At 32.8% G+C, this 13,869-nt stretch overlaps 2 protein-coding genes across 2 annotated transcripts; both read right to left on the reverse strand.

Annotated features, from left to right (window-relative positions):
* Nucleotides 1–2,552: 2,552 nt before the first annotated feature.
* LOC139842920 (uncharacterized) lies at nucleotides 2,553–3,047 on the reverse strand. Its single transcript, XM_071833018.1, has one exon. It carries the CDS (start codon nucleotides 3,045–3,047, stop codon nucleotides 2,553–2,555), a length of 495 nt encoding a protein of 164 aa, XP_071689119.1.
* Nucleotides 3,048–4,058: 1,011 nt separating this feature from the next.
* Nucleotides 4,059–13,232, reverse strand: LOC139845613 (N-terminal acetyltransferase A complex auxiliary subunit NAA15-like). Its single transcript, XM_071835873.1, has 26 exons — nucleotides 13,076–13,232; nucleotides 11,651–11,729; nucleotides 11,395–11,477; nucleotides 11,147–11,296; nucleotides 10,708–10,823; nucleotides 10,505–10,610; nucleotides 10,207–10,278; nucleotides 9,998–10,113; nucleotides 9,784–9,916; nucleotides 9,539–9,616; nucleotides 9,402–9,455; nucleotides 9,251–9,321; nucleotides 9,109–9,163; nucleotides 8,938–9,033; nucleotides 8,386–8,514; nucleotides 8,202–8,284; nucleotides 7,878–8,108; nucleotides 7,363–7,495; nucleotides 6,779–6,886; nucleotides 6,532–6,663; nucleotides 6,021–6,077; nucleotides 5,810–5,907; nucleotides 5,653–5,711; nucleotides 5,442–5,553; nucleotides 4,673–4,773; nucleotides 4,059–4,590 (listed from the first exon to the last, which is right to left on the reverse strand). The coding sequence occupies exons 1-26, from the start codon at nucleotides 13,124–13,126 to the stop codon at nucleotides 4,409–4,411; spliced, it is 2,685 nt and encodes an 894-aa protein (XP_071691974.1). The 5' UTR covers nucleotides 13,127–13,232; the 3' UTR covers nucleotides 4,059–4,408.
* Nucleotides 13,233–13,869: the final 637 nt, after the last annotated feature.

Consider the following 13,869-nt stretch of genomic DNA (forward strand, 5'->3'; position numbering starts at 1 on the left):
ACACTATATTTATAATATAAAGTAATTAATATATATGTGAATGTATATTAAGAGAGTGGACAATAAAAGAGCAATGGGAGGACAATCATGTTAGATGTCGGTCACATGAGATACAAATGTGGGACTCATATTACTAAATGTATTCCAACCAACGAGACACTAAAAGCCCGGCAATTATATAAAATGAAATTTCGATGTTACTATTAGGCAACATTTTGATCTTATAATATATATGATCGTATAAAGATATTTTAGGTATTCATTTGTGGCCGTGTGATATGGTTTTTTGTGGGGACAAACCATGTGATTTTTGACTTGTGTAATAGGGAGTGTATGTATACTAGAGCTAGACCAAATCATACGTATTTACTCCATACTAATTATCACTTGATTATAAAACTATTACTTTTAGAATCTTCATAATTTTAACTTTTAAAAAATCAAGTTGTTGAGATCACATTATTAATTTATATTCAATAAGTTAATAGATTAATTGTTCTGGCTATATAAAATAGATTAATTGTTCTGGCTATATATCCCTCTTTTGTTGCTTTTAGAATGTATTCATCATATATATTTGTGTTGGTTGGACAAAATTATGATTAATCATCACAATAAGTGATATTTTTCAATAGTATATATTACCTATATTTTTATATTATGAATATAAATGAACATATATTTTTTATTGTAATTATATTATATCTAAGATATATCAATTAATTAGACAAGATACATATAAATTAATAAACAAAAAAGAAGCTACTAGTCAACGAACATAGTAAACAAATCTCGATCTGTTACTAAATATTGATCATATAATTCCGAAAACATTGTGATTAATATCTCAGTTCTTGCCATGCTAGAACATGATGATGATGATAATATGTACTCCTATCTATCTATTACTACTATATAATGAAAGTTGGGATGACAATGTTACTCAATATAGCAAATATCTGTTACCCAATATAGCAAATATCTATTTAATTCACCCACTAAATGATGATGATTTAATGACTGATGGGTACTTACTTTCCAGTGGCGAAGCCAGAATTTTAAATCACTGGTATCAGAAGACGTTAATTTTTGAGCTTATTGTTTTTTGAAATAAATAACTACATAGTTAATGTGGTTTTCATTCAGTTTAATATTTGAGCAACATAAATGTAAATATGTTCAAAGGGTTCTAAGGGAAAATTGGTAAAACAACGTAAATTACATAAATATAGATATGCTAAGTTGGGTTTAAGGGTAAATTCGTTCATGGACATGTTATTATACATTACGTATGTTTAAATATAAAAAGAATTTTCAATGGAGTCAGGTACCAATTTATGTTAATTGCAATGTAAAATTTACACTTGATTGACCAATAGGAAATATTTGAGTGGGGTGAGTTGACCCCATAACCCATCACTTACCTTCGCCTGTGCTTACTTCATTGTTTTCAGTTTCCTGTTTTTAATCCTAGTTTTTACTTTTTACTCCCTCGTCTCAAAAAACAATTTGATTCGACTTTTTGTTAAATTTTAAGATATTATAATAAATTGTCTAATTTATCCTTCATTTAATGTAGTTATAAAAATTAACTAATAAATTAATTGCTATATTTAATGTAAATTTTCTAAAATTAAAAGGGATATATTTATAACTTTAATGATTTTTAATAGTTATTTAGAGTAAGGGACAATAATCTTTGGACAATAAAGTGAACAGTTTTTTTGGAACGGATGGAGTAGCTTTTAATCTATTGATATCAATCAAAATCAAATTTTTTGATGTGGAGTTGGAGTATGTATCTCATTCATTCAACATGTAACACAAGGATTACTCGGGTTTAGTTATCTTATGTTTGGTTTGGTATGGTTTCGGTGGGATTAGTTTACTGCTTTCAAGCCTCGTTGTCTTTGTTGAGTTGTTGGTTGTATCCGTGTTGTCCTTTTCCTTTTTTGGAGAATAAATTCGTTTATATAGTTATCGTTTTTTCCTGGAAAAAAAAATTACTCTATACTCTCAATATTTTAACACATGTTCCCTGTCAGTATTTTAAGTTTACCTTTTGGGTTACAAAGTGATACTACTAAAAGTTTGTTATTTGTTCCTCTTGAGTCGTTGGATAACCCAAGCAGGGAAATTTGATGACTCGAAAGGTTTAACCGTCTATCGTTTTGTTTGTGTTGTTTTTTAGCATGCAAAAGTGTTATTCTACATAATGAAGAGAGATCAACCGGTGTTGGTTCACTATATTTTTTTTAACACCAAAATTTTTATTAACTAGCCACCCTCTAGCAAGTTGTTAGAGGGGCAAAAACCAAGCAATTACACGAGCTTTACAAGTCAATCGTTTCAAGAAACATTACATTTTTCTCTACTAGAAAAGTATTTTTTTTTTTTTTCCTACTAGAAAATTAGAAAACCACAAAAATGAAAAGCTACAAATAGAGTCAAATAAAAGATGTTTCTTCATGTCTTCTACGGGAATAAAACGTTGTTCCTGAATCTCCAAATAATCCAAAGAATAACCACTACTATCGAATAAAACTTGTTCTTCAAAGCTTCACTTGCACTCCACCCATGAACCCATCAAACCAGTCTACGAACGCGGACCACTTTGTAAACATCGGCATTGGTATGTTGACCCATTTCCTGCATTTACGCCAAAGCTCCATTGCAAGATCACAACCAAACAAAACATGATCAGACGATTCAATGCCCAATGAACATACGGCGCAACCAATATCCACTACGTCAACCCCTCTTGAAGAAAGATTAATACGCGTTGGTAATCTATCTAGAGTCACCCCCTCTACGTCAACCCCTCTTGAAGAAAGATTAATACGCGTTGGTAATCTATCTAGAGTCACCCGCCATAGAAAAGTATAAATTTTTCTAGGAATACATTTCAACCATCTTATAGAGATTTGGTTAGTAGGTGAAATTCGATCGTCTATGAACAACCTTGTTCCGCTAACAGAAAACTCCATGTCATCTTCTAACGCGCATTGCCATGAGTACTCGGCATGCGAATTCAGTATGTTACCCATTTCTGAGACTAATTGATCGAGCAACGATGAGTTTCTGGAGCCCAGGTCACGTGTCCAAGACCACATCCACCCTTTAATACCACAATGATTCGGGTCAACTTATTTGAAAGGACTCTATTTAAACACACTCAAGCCCCCATGATGTGGTAAAGAGTTAAGAGTCAGGGTTGTCTTATTTTTTAATGTCATTTTTAAAGGAAAAAAAATGAGTCTTTATAAACGTAGAATCTTTAATCTTTAATACATAAAAATAATACTATAAAAGGTTAATATAAAAAGAAGCATGAACGATTAAATTGTTTGATAAATGAATTTACGTGATTTGATTATGAAAAATATATAAATGAATGTATAATTATGTAAGACAAAATTTGGGCATTTCAAAATTTCGAGTCATATTCAACTGCACACTTCGTATATTTGCCCAAGATGACTCTAGTTAGAGTTCATTGTTTCCATATGGTCAAGTTATTACTATGTGATCTGTGACATGTACTACGTATATCCTAATTACATGTTAAATCATTCATATGTAGCTCAAAATGGACGACAAGGATGCAATCGAAGTAAGAGCACATGTATCTAAAGGAGGCTCGTAGAAGAAACGTCAAGTACATTATTTAACTACAATCATGGATCGCGTTTTAAAAATGGCAACCTGTAAGCCTAAACTGATAATTTTTTTAAACATTTGTATTGTATTTTTGAACAAAATATATTAATAAAATATCTAGTAAAGACATAGAAAAATGACCAACAGAGCCTTGGCTTGAGTGGTATGGAATGAGATCCAACTTCAGAAACTGCCAACCATTCAATTCTCACTTCAAGCCGGGAGTTTTCAACCTTTGATGGTTCTACTAACATCAATGCGATTTGGTAGTTAGCAGAGGGTCAACATGTCCGTGCTCCTCGTGTCAAGGGCATTTCGCGTCAAGGGTGTTCCACCGTATTATTCATGAACAAAAATCATGTTCAAGTAAAATAACACCGGCAATTCATTGACACTACCACGGCATTGAGATAAGCCATATGCATATAAAAAGCAACATGTTTATCATAACATTTGAATGCCAAAATTTTTGCAAAAATTATATATAGCAATTATACAACATATAAAAGAAAGCTAGGAATAACAGTACAACATACTCTCAAGATTCTCAACTATCATCGAAATCGGACAGGTTCAAAGGAGTAGTTCTCTAAGGTCAAAAACATCGAGTCCACTGCCCTTCGATGGATCTATAACTTGCTTTCAACTTAGAGGGTGAAAAAATAGTTTTGTACCTTTTTATGGGCTTTAAAAACTTATCCTACTACCACAACATGGTTTCATCTTAAAATATCTGCTCAAGTGCCATTCAGATAGCAAGATTCTTCATGGCATCCAACTTTTCAACTTTACCGTTTGACGGATTGCTTTCGATGCCTCCGTTTTCAGCATTTAGCTGTTTGGAAGCCTTGTCTGTAGTATGAGTAGAGCAGAGTCTGCCTTCAAAGTAGGTCGAGTATGGAAAATCATGTGCGCACCTGGTTTTCCATCCTACAAACGGAAACCAACTTAAGGTATAAAACGGACAGCTAAATGATCAAAAAAAAATTGAAAAACATATGACAAGGCTTACTCAGTGCAGCATCTTGATCATCAAAACTAGCCACCAAAATTTTGTGAACTGCAACACAATCTTTCAGGCTCCATTCTTTTACAGATCCAAGAGCTCCATTACTAACGATGACACAACAGACATTTAATGAGTTGATATCTTGTGCATAATCAAGGTTAAAAATAACATGTGTCGGAGACGAATCGGTCAGGTCCTTGAAAGGTTGGGTCAGTAGAAGACCGGGTCGAGACGGAAGTTGACCGTTGAGTTTTAATATAAATATATTAAATACAAATATTTCAAACACATATTTTAAACATAAATATTTTTAAAAAATGATTTACAAATAAGATAATGTGGTGTTAGTTTAAATAATACTCCGTATACAGTTTTTTACTCCGTATAATGTTTTCTATATCTATAATATATAATATAATTATAATAATAGTGTATTTTACTGATTTATCTTTAGAGGATACTATGTAAGTGTGTGTTTTCCTACCTAAATTTAAATGGGCAAGGGATTTTCGTTTACACTAGAACAAGGCCAGACAAAGAGTTGTTGATCTTTCAAAAAAAAGGCCAGACAAAAAGTTGACTTTTGACCGACGTTGACAGACTGTTGACCGTTGCCCAACTTATTAAAAAGAATTCTTCGAATCAGAATGGGCTAGTCACCAAACCGCCACATCGGCCGCAGCAACCGCGGTTTGCAACCATGTGCAAGATGCAAATGTAAGACACGTCCTACCATCTGATTAAAGAAATTCATTTTGTTAGGTTAGTTTACCTAGAAACGAGGTTATTAGAAGATTCTTGGATCAAACTGATTGCTTCTGCCTTCTTATTTGGCTCTAAACAATAAATCATCTCGGCTGCTGCGGCTCTGTGCATCAAGGAATCTGCAAAATCAAACAGCATGGTGTGTTGACAGTGTACAAAAGTTGTGAATTCATTATTCATGCACATGTGAATAATTACTAGAGTAAAAGGGTTATGACCTTTATGTTGCTCGAGGAAAACGGTATTTGCTTCCATCAAAGATTTACCATGCAGCTGACTATTAAGAGAAAACATTCATAGAATTTAAAAATTATAACTTACAGAAAACAGGGAAAGTGTCCATATAAAATGCAAAAGATAAACATGAATGATAACCTGAATGTTGACCGTTCTGCTTCTAATACACCGGAAATGAGTTTTTCAGCATCATTTGTAGGAGCAGACCTTGATGCCAATTTATGGAAGAATCTTATCTGTAATACCAGCAATTATAATTAACATTTCACCTTTTGAAATCGAGACATGAAAAACTGAAATATACAACTGAAAATACAGTGTGTGATTGGTATTCGATTGAATGACATACCAAGCAACGATGAGTGTGTGGATTTTCAGCATCTAGTTGTACCATTTGCTTCAAAGCCTAGATGAAATAATTAAGCAGTCAACACAGAACCATCCATGGTAACATATAGCCATACAATCTTAACATTATCAAAATAATATACGGAGCCTGTTTACTAAAGGTAAGCCAAAATTGACCACGGTCAAGCTTTGCTTCTAAGAGACCAAAATGGGTTAGCTTGATAATATTAGCTACAATGAAGGCGAGTTGAAGAGGTTAAAGGTCCCAAGAGTGTATCATTCAAAATGCATAACACCTTCTTAAACGTTCATATAACTGACGGTACCTTAATTACAATCATTTGGAGCAGTGATCATTTATATAACTCAAAAATAAAAAATAGACATAAAAATGTTTGTGGTCGGCCAGATTTATACTAAAAGTCAACCATTTGACCTGACCCATTAGCATAGCATGATAGTAAGATGGGCAAAGAGTTGGTATTTATATTTCGACTCGGAAAACAAGTTACCTGCAAGGCAAGCAAGATCTTTTGCTTTCTCATATTAACTTCAAAAGAAAGCAAATGAGTCTCCAAGTATTCGGATGAATGCTTCTGAAGCAGTTTCAGATACTTTCCAGCTTCTATTAATGGATCTTCAATCTAAGATCATATAGAAAAAATTGTTTGATATACTGACCAAAAACAAAATTTTTCAAGTGTGCATGTGTACTTCTCACAACAAAAAATGGAAACTAATATAGACAGGGAGCAAAACCTGCAATAGCTTCTCTCCCAGTGGATCTGGATCGACTGTCTTGACATTTCGTTTCCCAGACTTGGTAACAGCATTGACATTGGCTTCCTCATTCTTTACTTCTGCCTCCTGAGAAAACATCAAAATATGTTTGCAGATGTGTAAAAGCTAGAGGTGGCAATTGGTACCCATATACTTTACAAACGGATGTTGATTCGGGTTTGAATTTTAAAATCTTTACAGATTGAATGAATAACTAAATCATTAGCTTCATAGAAAACAGATAAAACAACTGAAAAGTTACCTAAAGTGTACCTTTAATGCATAAAACTATTAAATCATTTTATTAGAAATGGATTTATAACATAAAATCAATAACATTTATATTTTTAATCATGGATAACTAGTAATATAATAATATAAGTAATTACAGAAAATTTAGAAAACATGGATAAATAGTGTTGTCATGACCGCTTCAATACAAACAAAATTACCCGCTTTGAACATTACCCAACCTCCTGACCAACATATTTTGCATCCATTAGAAACTCTGCACTTGAATCTGTAAAAAAAAACAAAAAAACAAAAAAAACAATGTGGCGTACCTTTTTAGCCCGTGCCTCGGCCTTCTTCTGCTTTTGCCTCAGTTTCTTCTTCTGTGAAGCGGGCATTTTTGCTAAATCAGCATCTTCTTCCGCTGTTGATTTTGGAGGAGTATCATACAACTTGATGTAGCATCTGAACAAGGCAATGGAGCACATGAAAAAAAAAAATACCAATTTTCAGGTATATGAAAAATAAAACATCAAAGGGACACATATCCCCAATTTCTCAAGAACTGGATATTTTTCGTGTTTTCTCAGTTTAAAATGGTCTATAATTTGTGTGATAAGGTAACAATGGTCTAACTTTTACATATAATAACCACCTCTTTTTTAACTCCAGAGAAAGAAAACCTAAACTTTGATTAAGGGTAAACTTTCAATAATCGAATCTAAGATAATTAACTTGGTTACAAGGCCAAAGAGGTGAAGTTAATGTGATGTTAACTAGTTAATCTAACGTGGCACCTCAAACGAGTAATCCAATTTCTAAGGCGTAAATAGCGACAAAACATCACCTTATAGCTCCAGCTGCAGCGTTGCGAAAGTAAGCATGTGCATGAAGTCGATCTTGAAATCTTAACATTTCAACATAAGAACGTAGAGTCATTTTTCTTAAGCAGTAGGAATGGAAATCAAACTGGTCTTCAGTTATATCTGCATAATGTTTCTCCACGGCCAAAAACTTTTTCAACGAACGCCCAAGGTCACCCTGCCGGAAATAACTTTCACCCGAAGCAAGTTCATACCTTCAAATACAAACAGTTTATTTTTATATCATATATATATGTAGATATGGACATATATAGGGATTGAGGAACCAGTTTGTAATATAAACTAACCACATGCACTGCATGTCATGCAGGTTGTTGTGCTGTTCACCATCTTTCGTGAACAATACAGCTGTCTTTTCAGCAAGTGGAACCTATCAAAATTCATACAAATTAAAGTAAAAAAAAACGTATTCGTTTGTAACCCACGCAACTTAAGGAAGTGAAAACAGAAATCGTATGTAGGGATTTAGACCTGATCGGCCTGCAGCATTCTTTTAACGCATTGACTATTTACATAACGGTCTGCAAGATCCATGCACCTAGCTTCATCTGCCAATGCAGCCGCTGCTGCAAAGTCCCCAGCATGTTTTAGTATCTTGCTCTGCAACAAAATAAGAGTATTTTATCAAATATTGCGTACTTTTGATCAAATTTGTTGGAACTTGTAAGTTGTCAGCGGGTCAAGATTGAAAATGAGAACAAGAAAAAAGATTTTAATATATCATTTTTTAATTTTGAATATTTTATGTCAAGCATTTTAACTGTGTATTCTTCGTAAGTCCTTGATACCCTCCAGTCCCCATCCCCTATAATTTTCTTCTTATACTTATTATTAGTATTAGTATATAGCTAATAACGAGTAACTTGGTAGATTGCAAGTTTTCTTACTTAGGTCTTTGGCTCTTTAATTCAACCAAAGACAACGAATCAAGGAGCAAATAAGTAGATGAAAGAATATATATGATTTCTGAAATATATAATTATCCATGATAAACAAAGAGACATATGAATAGCATAAGAAGACCTTGACGGAGTATAAATCAATAACAGTTGGAGTATGTTGCATGGCCTCTTCAATTTTAGCGAGCGCTATATCATGCTGGCCCCGTCTATCAAAATGCTGCATAAACAGAACATAATAAATAAAATATGCACATTTGTTTAATTCTTACCATTGTATTTAGCAATAACTAACCTGAGCCAAATAAAATAAAGTCCATACAAGTGTCGAAGGTGGCTCTTTTTCCAAACTGGACATAAGATGTAACAAATTTAATTAGTGAAAATTCCACAAAAAGAAGAAGCAATGAGCGAAGTTCTTGATCCAAAAATATTACCTTCCAGGAAAACAACCAGTCTTTTTAAGTGAGTCCTCAAAACCAAGTACCAGCTCTTCGAGAATATTGGCCTGCAGATAAAGGTCACGCTTAACAATGCAAAAAACATCCAAAAAGTATATAGATTTTTAAAAGGTAAGTTTGCACAAACCTTGCCAGCATGATTATACAGAGGAGATAGGTCAGAGAACAGTGACGGAATTCCCTACATGTATCATTAATATCAGTATGAGTTTTCACAGGTCATCAAGAAAATATCTAAATATCAAAAACAAAAGCTAAGAGTACCTTTGTTAGGAGACGCCTAACATAATTTTCGGCTGCATCCCGAAACTTCTCAGCATTCAAAAAATCTAGCGGAATCCTCTAAGAAATTGTTGTGTTTTTAACAATCAATTCAAAATATATATATACATATACATACATATATATACATATATATATATATATATATATATATATATATATATATATATACATACATACATACATACATATATTTCTTCATATGATAGGATAGGACATTTTATCACCTTAACAGCAGAAGACCAGGTGTATTGCTCCGCAAGAGATTTGTACAGAGCATCTAACTTATCTATTTCCTCGGGAGAATATTTGCCGGATTCTGAGTGCAGCCCAACACACTTTTGTAATCCTTGATAGTATCTATATAGATAAACGGCTTAACTAGTTTTGAATTATTACAATGATAAACTGAAAATATATACAGAAGACTTTTTTGTCTACCTGTAGTTGTCGGGATTCATCGTAAGCAATACTTTGTACAACTTTTCAGCTTCCTCGAGACAATTAAGCTTCACAAGAAGAGAAGCCTCTTCCTCCTTGTATGATAATTTATCAACCTATTAGTATAATCAAAATAGGTTAGTAAATGACCCCAATTGTTCATGTCTTTTTAAACGTTATATACAAAAGAATATATAAGATTGACTTACAATTTTATACTCTCTTCTACGCAACTCCTTAAGAGCTTTCTCAAATAGGCGACATTCCTCCAATAAAGATATCTGGAAAATCACATGGCGTAAATCTTATTCCCACCGTTTGCATATAAAAAAGGAACATTTACATGCTAAAACTACACTCTTTAACAAACCACTGTGCTGCAAGTGCAACTATATACTTAAGAGAGTGAAACAACCATATAAAGAATTAATTAGTATGCATACAGGTGTCTCCACAATCAATGAAAAAGTTTCAGCTTGATAGATTAATAACGATCACAACTATTACCTTGTATAACAGCATTTCTCCGTGCTCGAAACGTTCACTTTCTGGGGGATAATCATCCTCAAGAGTCCCTTCATATGCTTCCAAGATATCAATTGCTTTTAATGCACTTGTTGAACAACATCCACAGAGAGGTCAGATTACAGACAGTAGAATTCTAGCTAGATTGATATTGAAATACAAATAGATAAGAGACCAAAACTTACTTGGAGTTTAGATGATGAGAAACTGCAAAACCAATCCAATTCATCCGATGATTGGGTTTCAAAGTCAGCAATTGTTGTCTAGTTTCAACATAACCTGACAAATCTCGCATTTGTGCCTATAACCGAATGGGAAACGCACTGTTAGCTAGCCATAACGGCAAATATAAAGAATGAAGCACAAAGAATTGACAATCTTCAAGTAATTGACGCGGATAATTTATGACATGCTAAACAAACAAGATAGTAATTATTCGATTAATTCCAAGCTAAATATATTAATCGCCTTGACCAAATTAAAAGGCCATTATGTTTAGGTGTGTAAGATGCTTCACAATTGTTTGAATGTAATTTTTACATAGCTCATAATTACTCGTAATGGTATGGAAAGTATCAAAAAATTAAAAATTAAAAAGAATAGGTGCACGTAGTAAAGATATACCTGTAAGAGAGACAGGTCTCTTAGTATTTCAATATTGTCAGGATCTATCCTCAGAGCATTCCTATAACATTTTATTGCCTCCCTGTACTCTCTGTCTGACCGATAGAGAAGGCCATAGACGTGCCAACAAACATGGCTCTTCAGGTCATTCTACAAGTATATAAGTGAACTAAAATTGTAAGTGATGCACTTATGCAAATATAGAATCATATAAAAAAATACAATGTATGATTTGATAGTTGCCCGACCTTCAATCCTAGCCGTACAAGCTCGTATGCTTCTTGCTTACGATCCATGCAGTTCAATGTTAATCCCTTCATCGAAAGGGTTTCTAGTAGAAACAAAAGTACAAAAAATGAGAGATTAATTGTATAAGTCACGAGCAATGTCAAACACATAATAAAACTTTAGAAAACTATTTATATTGCTGGTATAAAAATGGTTATAAACGTATAACTCATATACAACGTCCCAAATAAACATAAATAAACAAATTTCACAAACCTCCATGATCTGGAAACTTCTTCAATATAGCATCTGCAGCCTTTAGCCCCTTTTTATACTGTTTTGTTTCATAAGATTTCTGCCAAAGAGACAATCAAAAGAGCATGCATCATTTCTTCAGTAATAAATTCAAAAGAGACAAGGTTCTGATTTCACTAATATGTTTAAATATATTTGCTAAATTGCTAAAATACAACTGTAAAAGTACATAACTGGGAAAGGATAGATGTATTATTATCAATTCGATTTTATTATCGTAGTGGCAAACGAAACAAAACAACTTTGTTCATCAAAAAATTATGACGAGGCAAATCGGTCATGGAAAGGACTTTAAAAGGTTATTACTGAATTATAAAGATTACAGGATGGGTGTGTATTCGGGTTATTCATATCAATTAGATAAGGTTGGTCACAAATATCCTAGAGGTATCTGAGGTGGCAGATTTAAAAAATAAAAAAATAAAATAAAACATGCCCTAAACTGCATACATGACCATGATGACAAGACTAAGTCTTTCCTACTACTACAGAGAGTCCCTTACTTTTTCTGCTTATGAAATACCTTGTGAAACATATAAAAAGAAAGAACAATTTAGGAAAATTTCACCTATTACATATTAATATGGGAAAGTGGATATAGTGTTATCATACATCTAAGCTTACGTGTGACAACTACTTCAAAACAATTTAGTATGCTATTGGTAATTAAATGTTCACTTAATCTATTTTGCAACATTTCACGTGATTAAACACTGGATTGAAGCAAGAAAACTCAAACTGATCAAATTATTTACAACCGATTTTTTAATACTTTTGACAATTAGTAAGCTTCTTTGAATAAGATGTCATCCATACAGAGTGAAAGTAATAACAGTAACATAGTGAAATTAATATTTTCTAAACTATTAAGATTAGATAAGTTACCAAAGAAAAAACACACAAAACAAAGTTGTTATAAGGTATTTGTCACCTAAGCACCATAATCAATTTTTAATATTTAGATAAATTGGAATATTAACAACAAAAGAATCGTCAAAATGGCATCCTTGATGAACTTGATCACCACATTTATAAAAGCTTAATATTTCTGTTGCTTATCAAATTATGTAGAACACACACTTAGTTTCATATACTATAACATTCTAAATTTAAATCTGCTGCATAAGCAACAACAACAATACCTGAAGCCTATACTACAAATTTAAACAGAGAACCTTACTCAGTTATATGTAAAAAATAAAGTATACAAGTGAGTAGTGACTAAATTGTTCACAGCGCATTCAATGTGATAAACAATAACACAAATAACGATACAGAGACAAACAATCAACAATCTTATTTTGTATAATGGAATAGATACATATATACGCAATAGACTACCTAGGGTTTTGAAAACAATAAGTAAATTGAGATTGAAGAGCTTACAACGATGAGTTTGAAGAGATTGGCTTCTTTAGGTGGGAGCGAAGCGCCCATTTTATCGTTGGATTGTATTTTGACGAGCGATTTTTAGAGAGAGAAATAGAGTTTAGAGAGAGAAATAAATAAATTACAGGGTATAGAAGTTAAATGAGGGTTTTTATTATATTATATAGAAGAAGGCGGGGGGCGTGTGATGTGAAAGAGAAGGGGGGTGAAGATGCGAAAGTGGTGACTTCTTGGTGGCGTTTATCTTCTGCAACCCTACGCTCACAATATTTAACTGATGACTAACGAGGGTGCAAAATAACACGTAATAAGAACATAAAGGGCTTTAATGTAAGTTCTCTACTTTTTTCAAGTGTGATTTGTAGAGTTTTTCATCCAAGGGTAGCATATGCAATTTTCTTAATAAATGAAGTGTCCTTTCAAAAAAGGAAAAAGTTTATGAAATCTTGGATATATACTTGGGAAATACTAATTTTAGAATTTGGGTTTAGTAATGAAATGAACTATCAACTTCTAGTTTATAACGTACTAATAACTAAAAATTAATAATAATAATAAATTATTAATGATAATTAATATTATTATTACTTTATATCAATTGGAAAAGGGGGCTGATTTGTACACCACCAAATATGCATTACAGTGTTGTACAATACAATGTTTTAATGCACCTTTGGTGGTGTATGGCTAAAATCTAGTGGTGTACGAATAAGCTCCCATTGAAAAAAGTCTTAACCAAAGGTATGGCAGACTGGATTGGCCACATAGGCTAGTATTTACTATATATAACC

This window comes from Rutidosis leptorrhynchoides, chromosome 4 (assembly GCF_046630445.1).
Source record: "Rutidosis leptorrhynchoides isolate AG116_Rl617_1_P2 chromosome 4, CSIRO_AGI_Rlap_v1, whole genome shotgun sequence".
Classification (NCBI taxonomy): Eukaryota; Viridiplantae; Streptophyta; class Magnoliopsida; order Asterales; family Asteraceae; genus Rutidosis; species Rutidosis leptorrhynchoides.

Excerpts from the sequence above, each read along its gene's own strand:
- LOC139842920 (XM_071833018.1), bottom strand. The coding sequence starts at position 3,047 with ATGGGTAACATACTGAATTCGCATGCCGAGTACTCATGGCAATGCGCG.
- LOC139845613 (XM_071835873.1), bottom strand. The coding sequence starts at position 13,126 with ATGGGCGCTTCGCTCCCACCTAAAGAAGCCAATCTCTTCAAACTCATC. Across the intron at positions 9,034-9,108 it reads CTTTATTTTATTTGGCTCAG|CATTTTGATAGACGGGGCCA; the intron begins GTTAGTTATTGC and ends CTGTTTATGCAG. Across the intron at positions 6,664-6,778 it reads TGGGAGAGAAGCTATTGCAG|ATTGAAGATCCATTAATAGA; the intron begins GTTTTGCTCCCT and ends ATATGATCTTAG.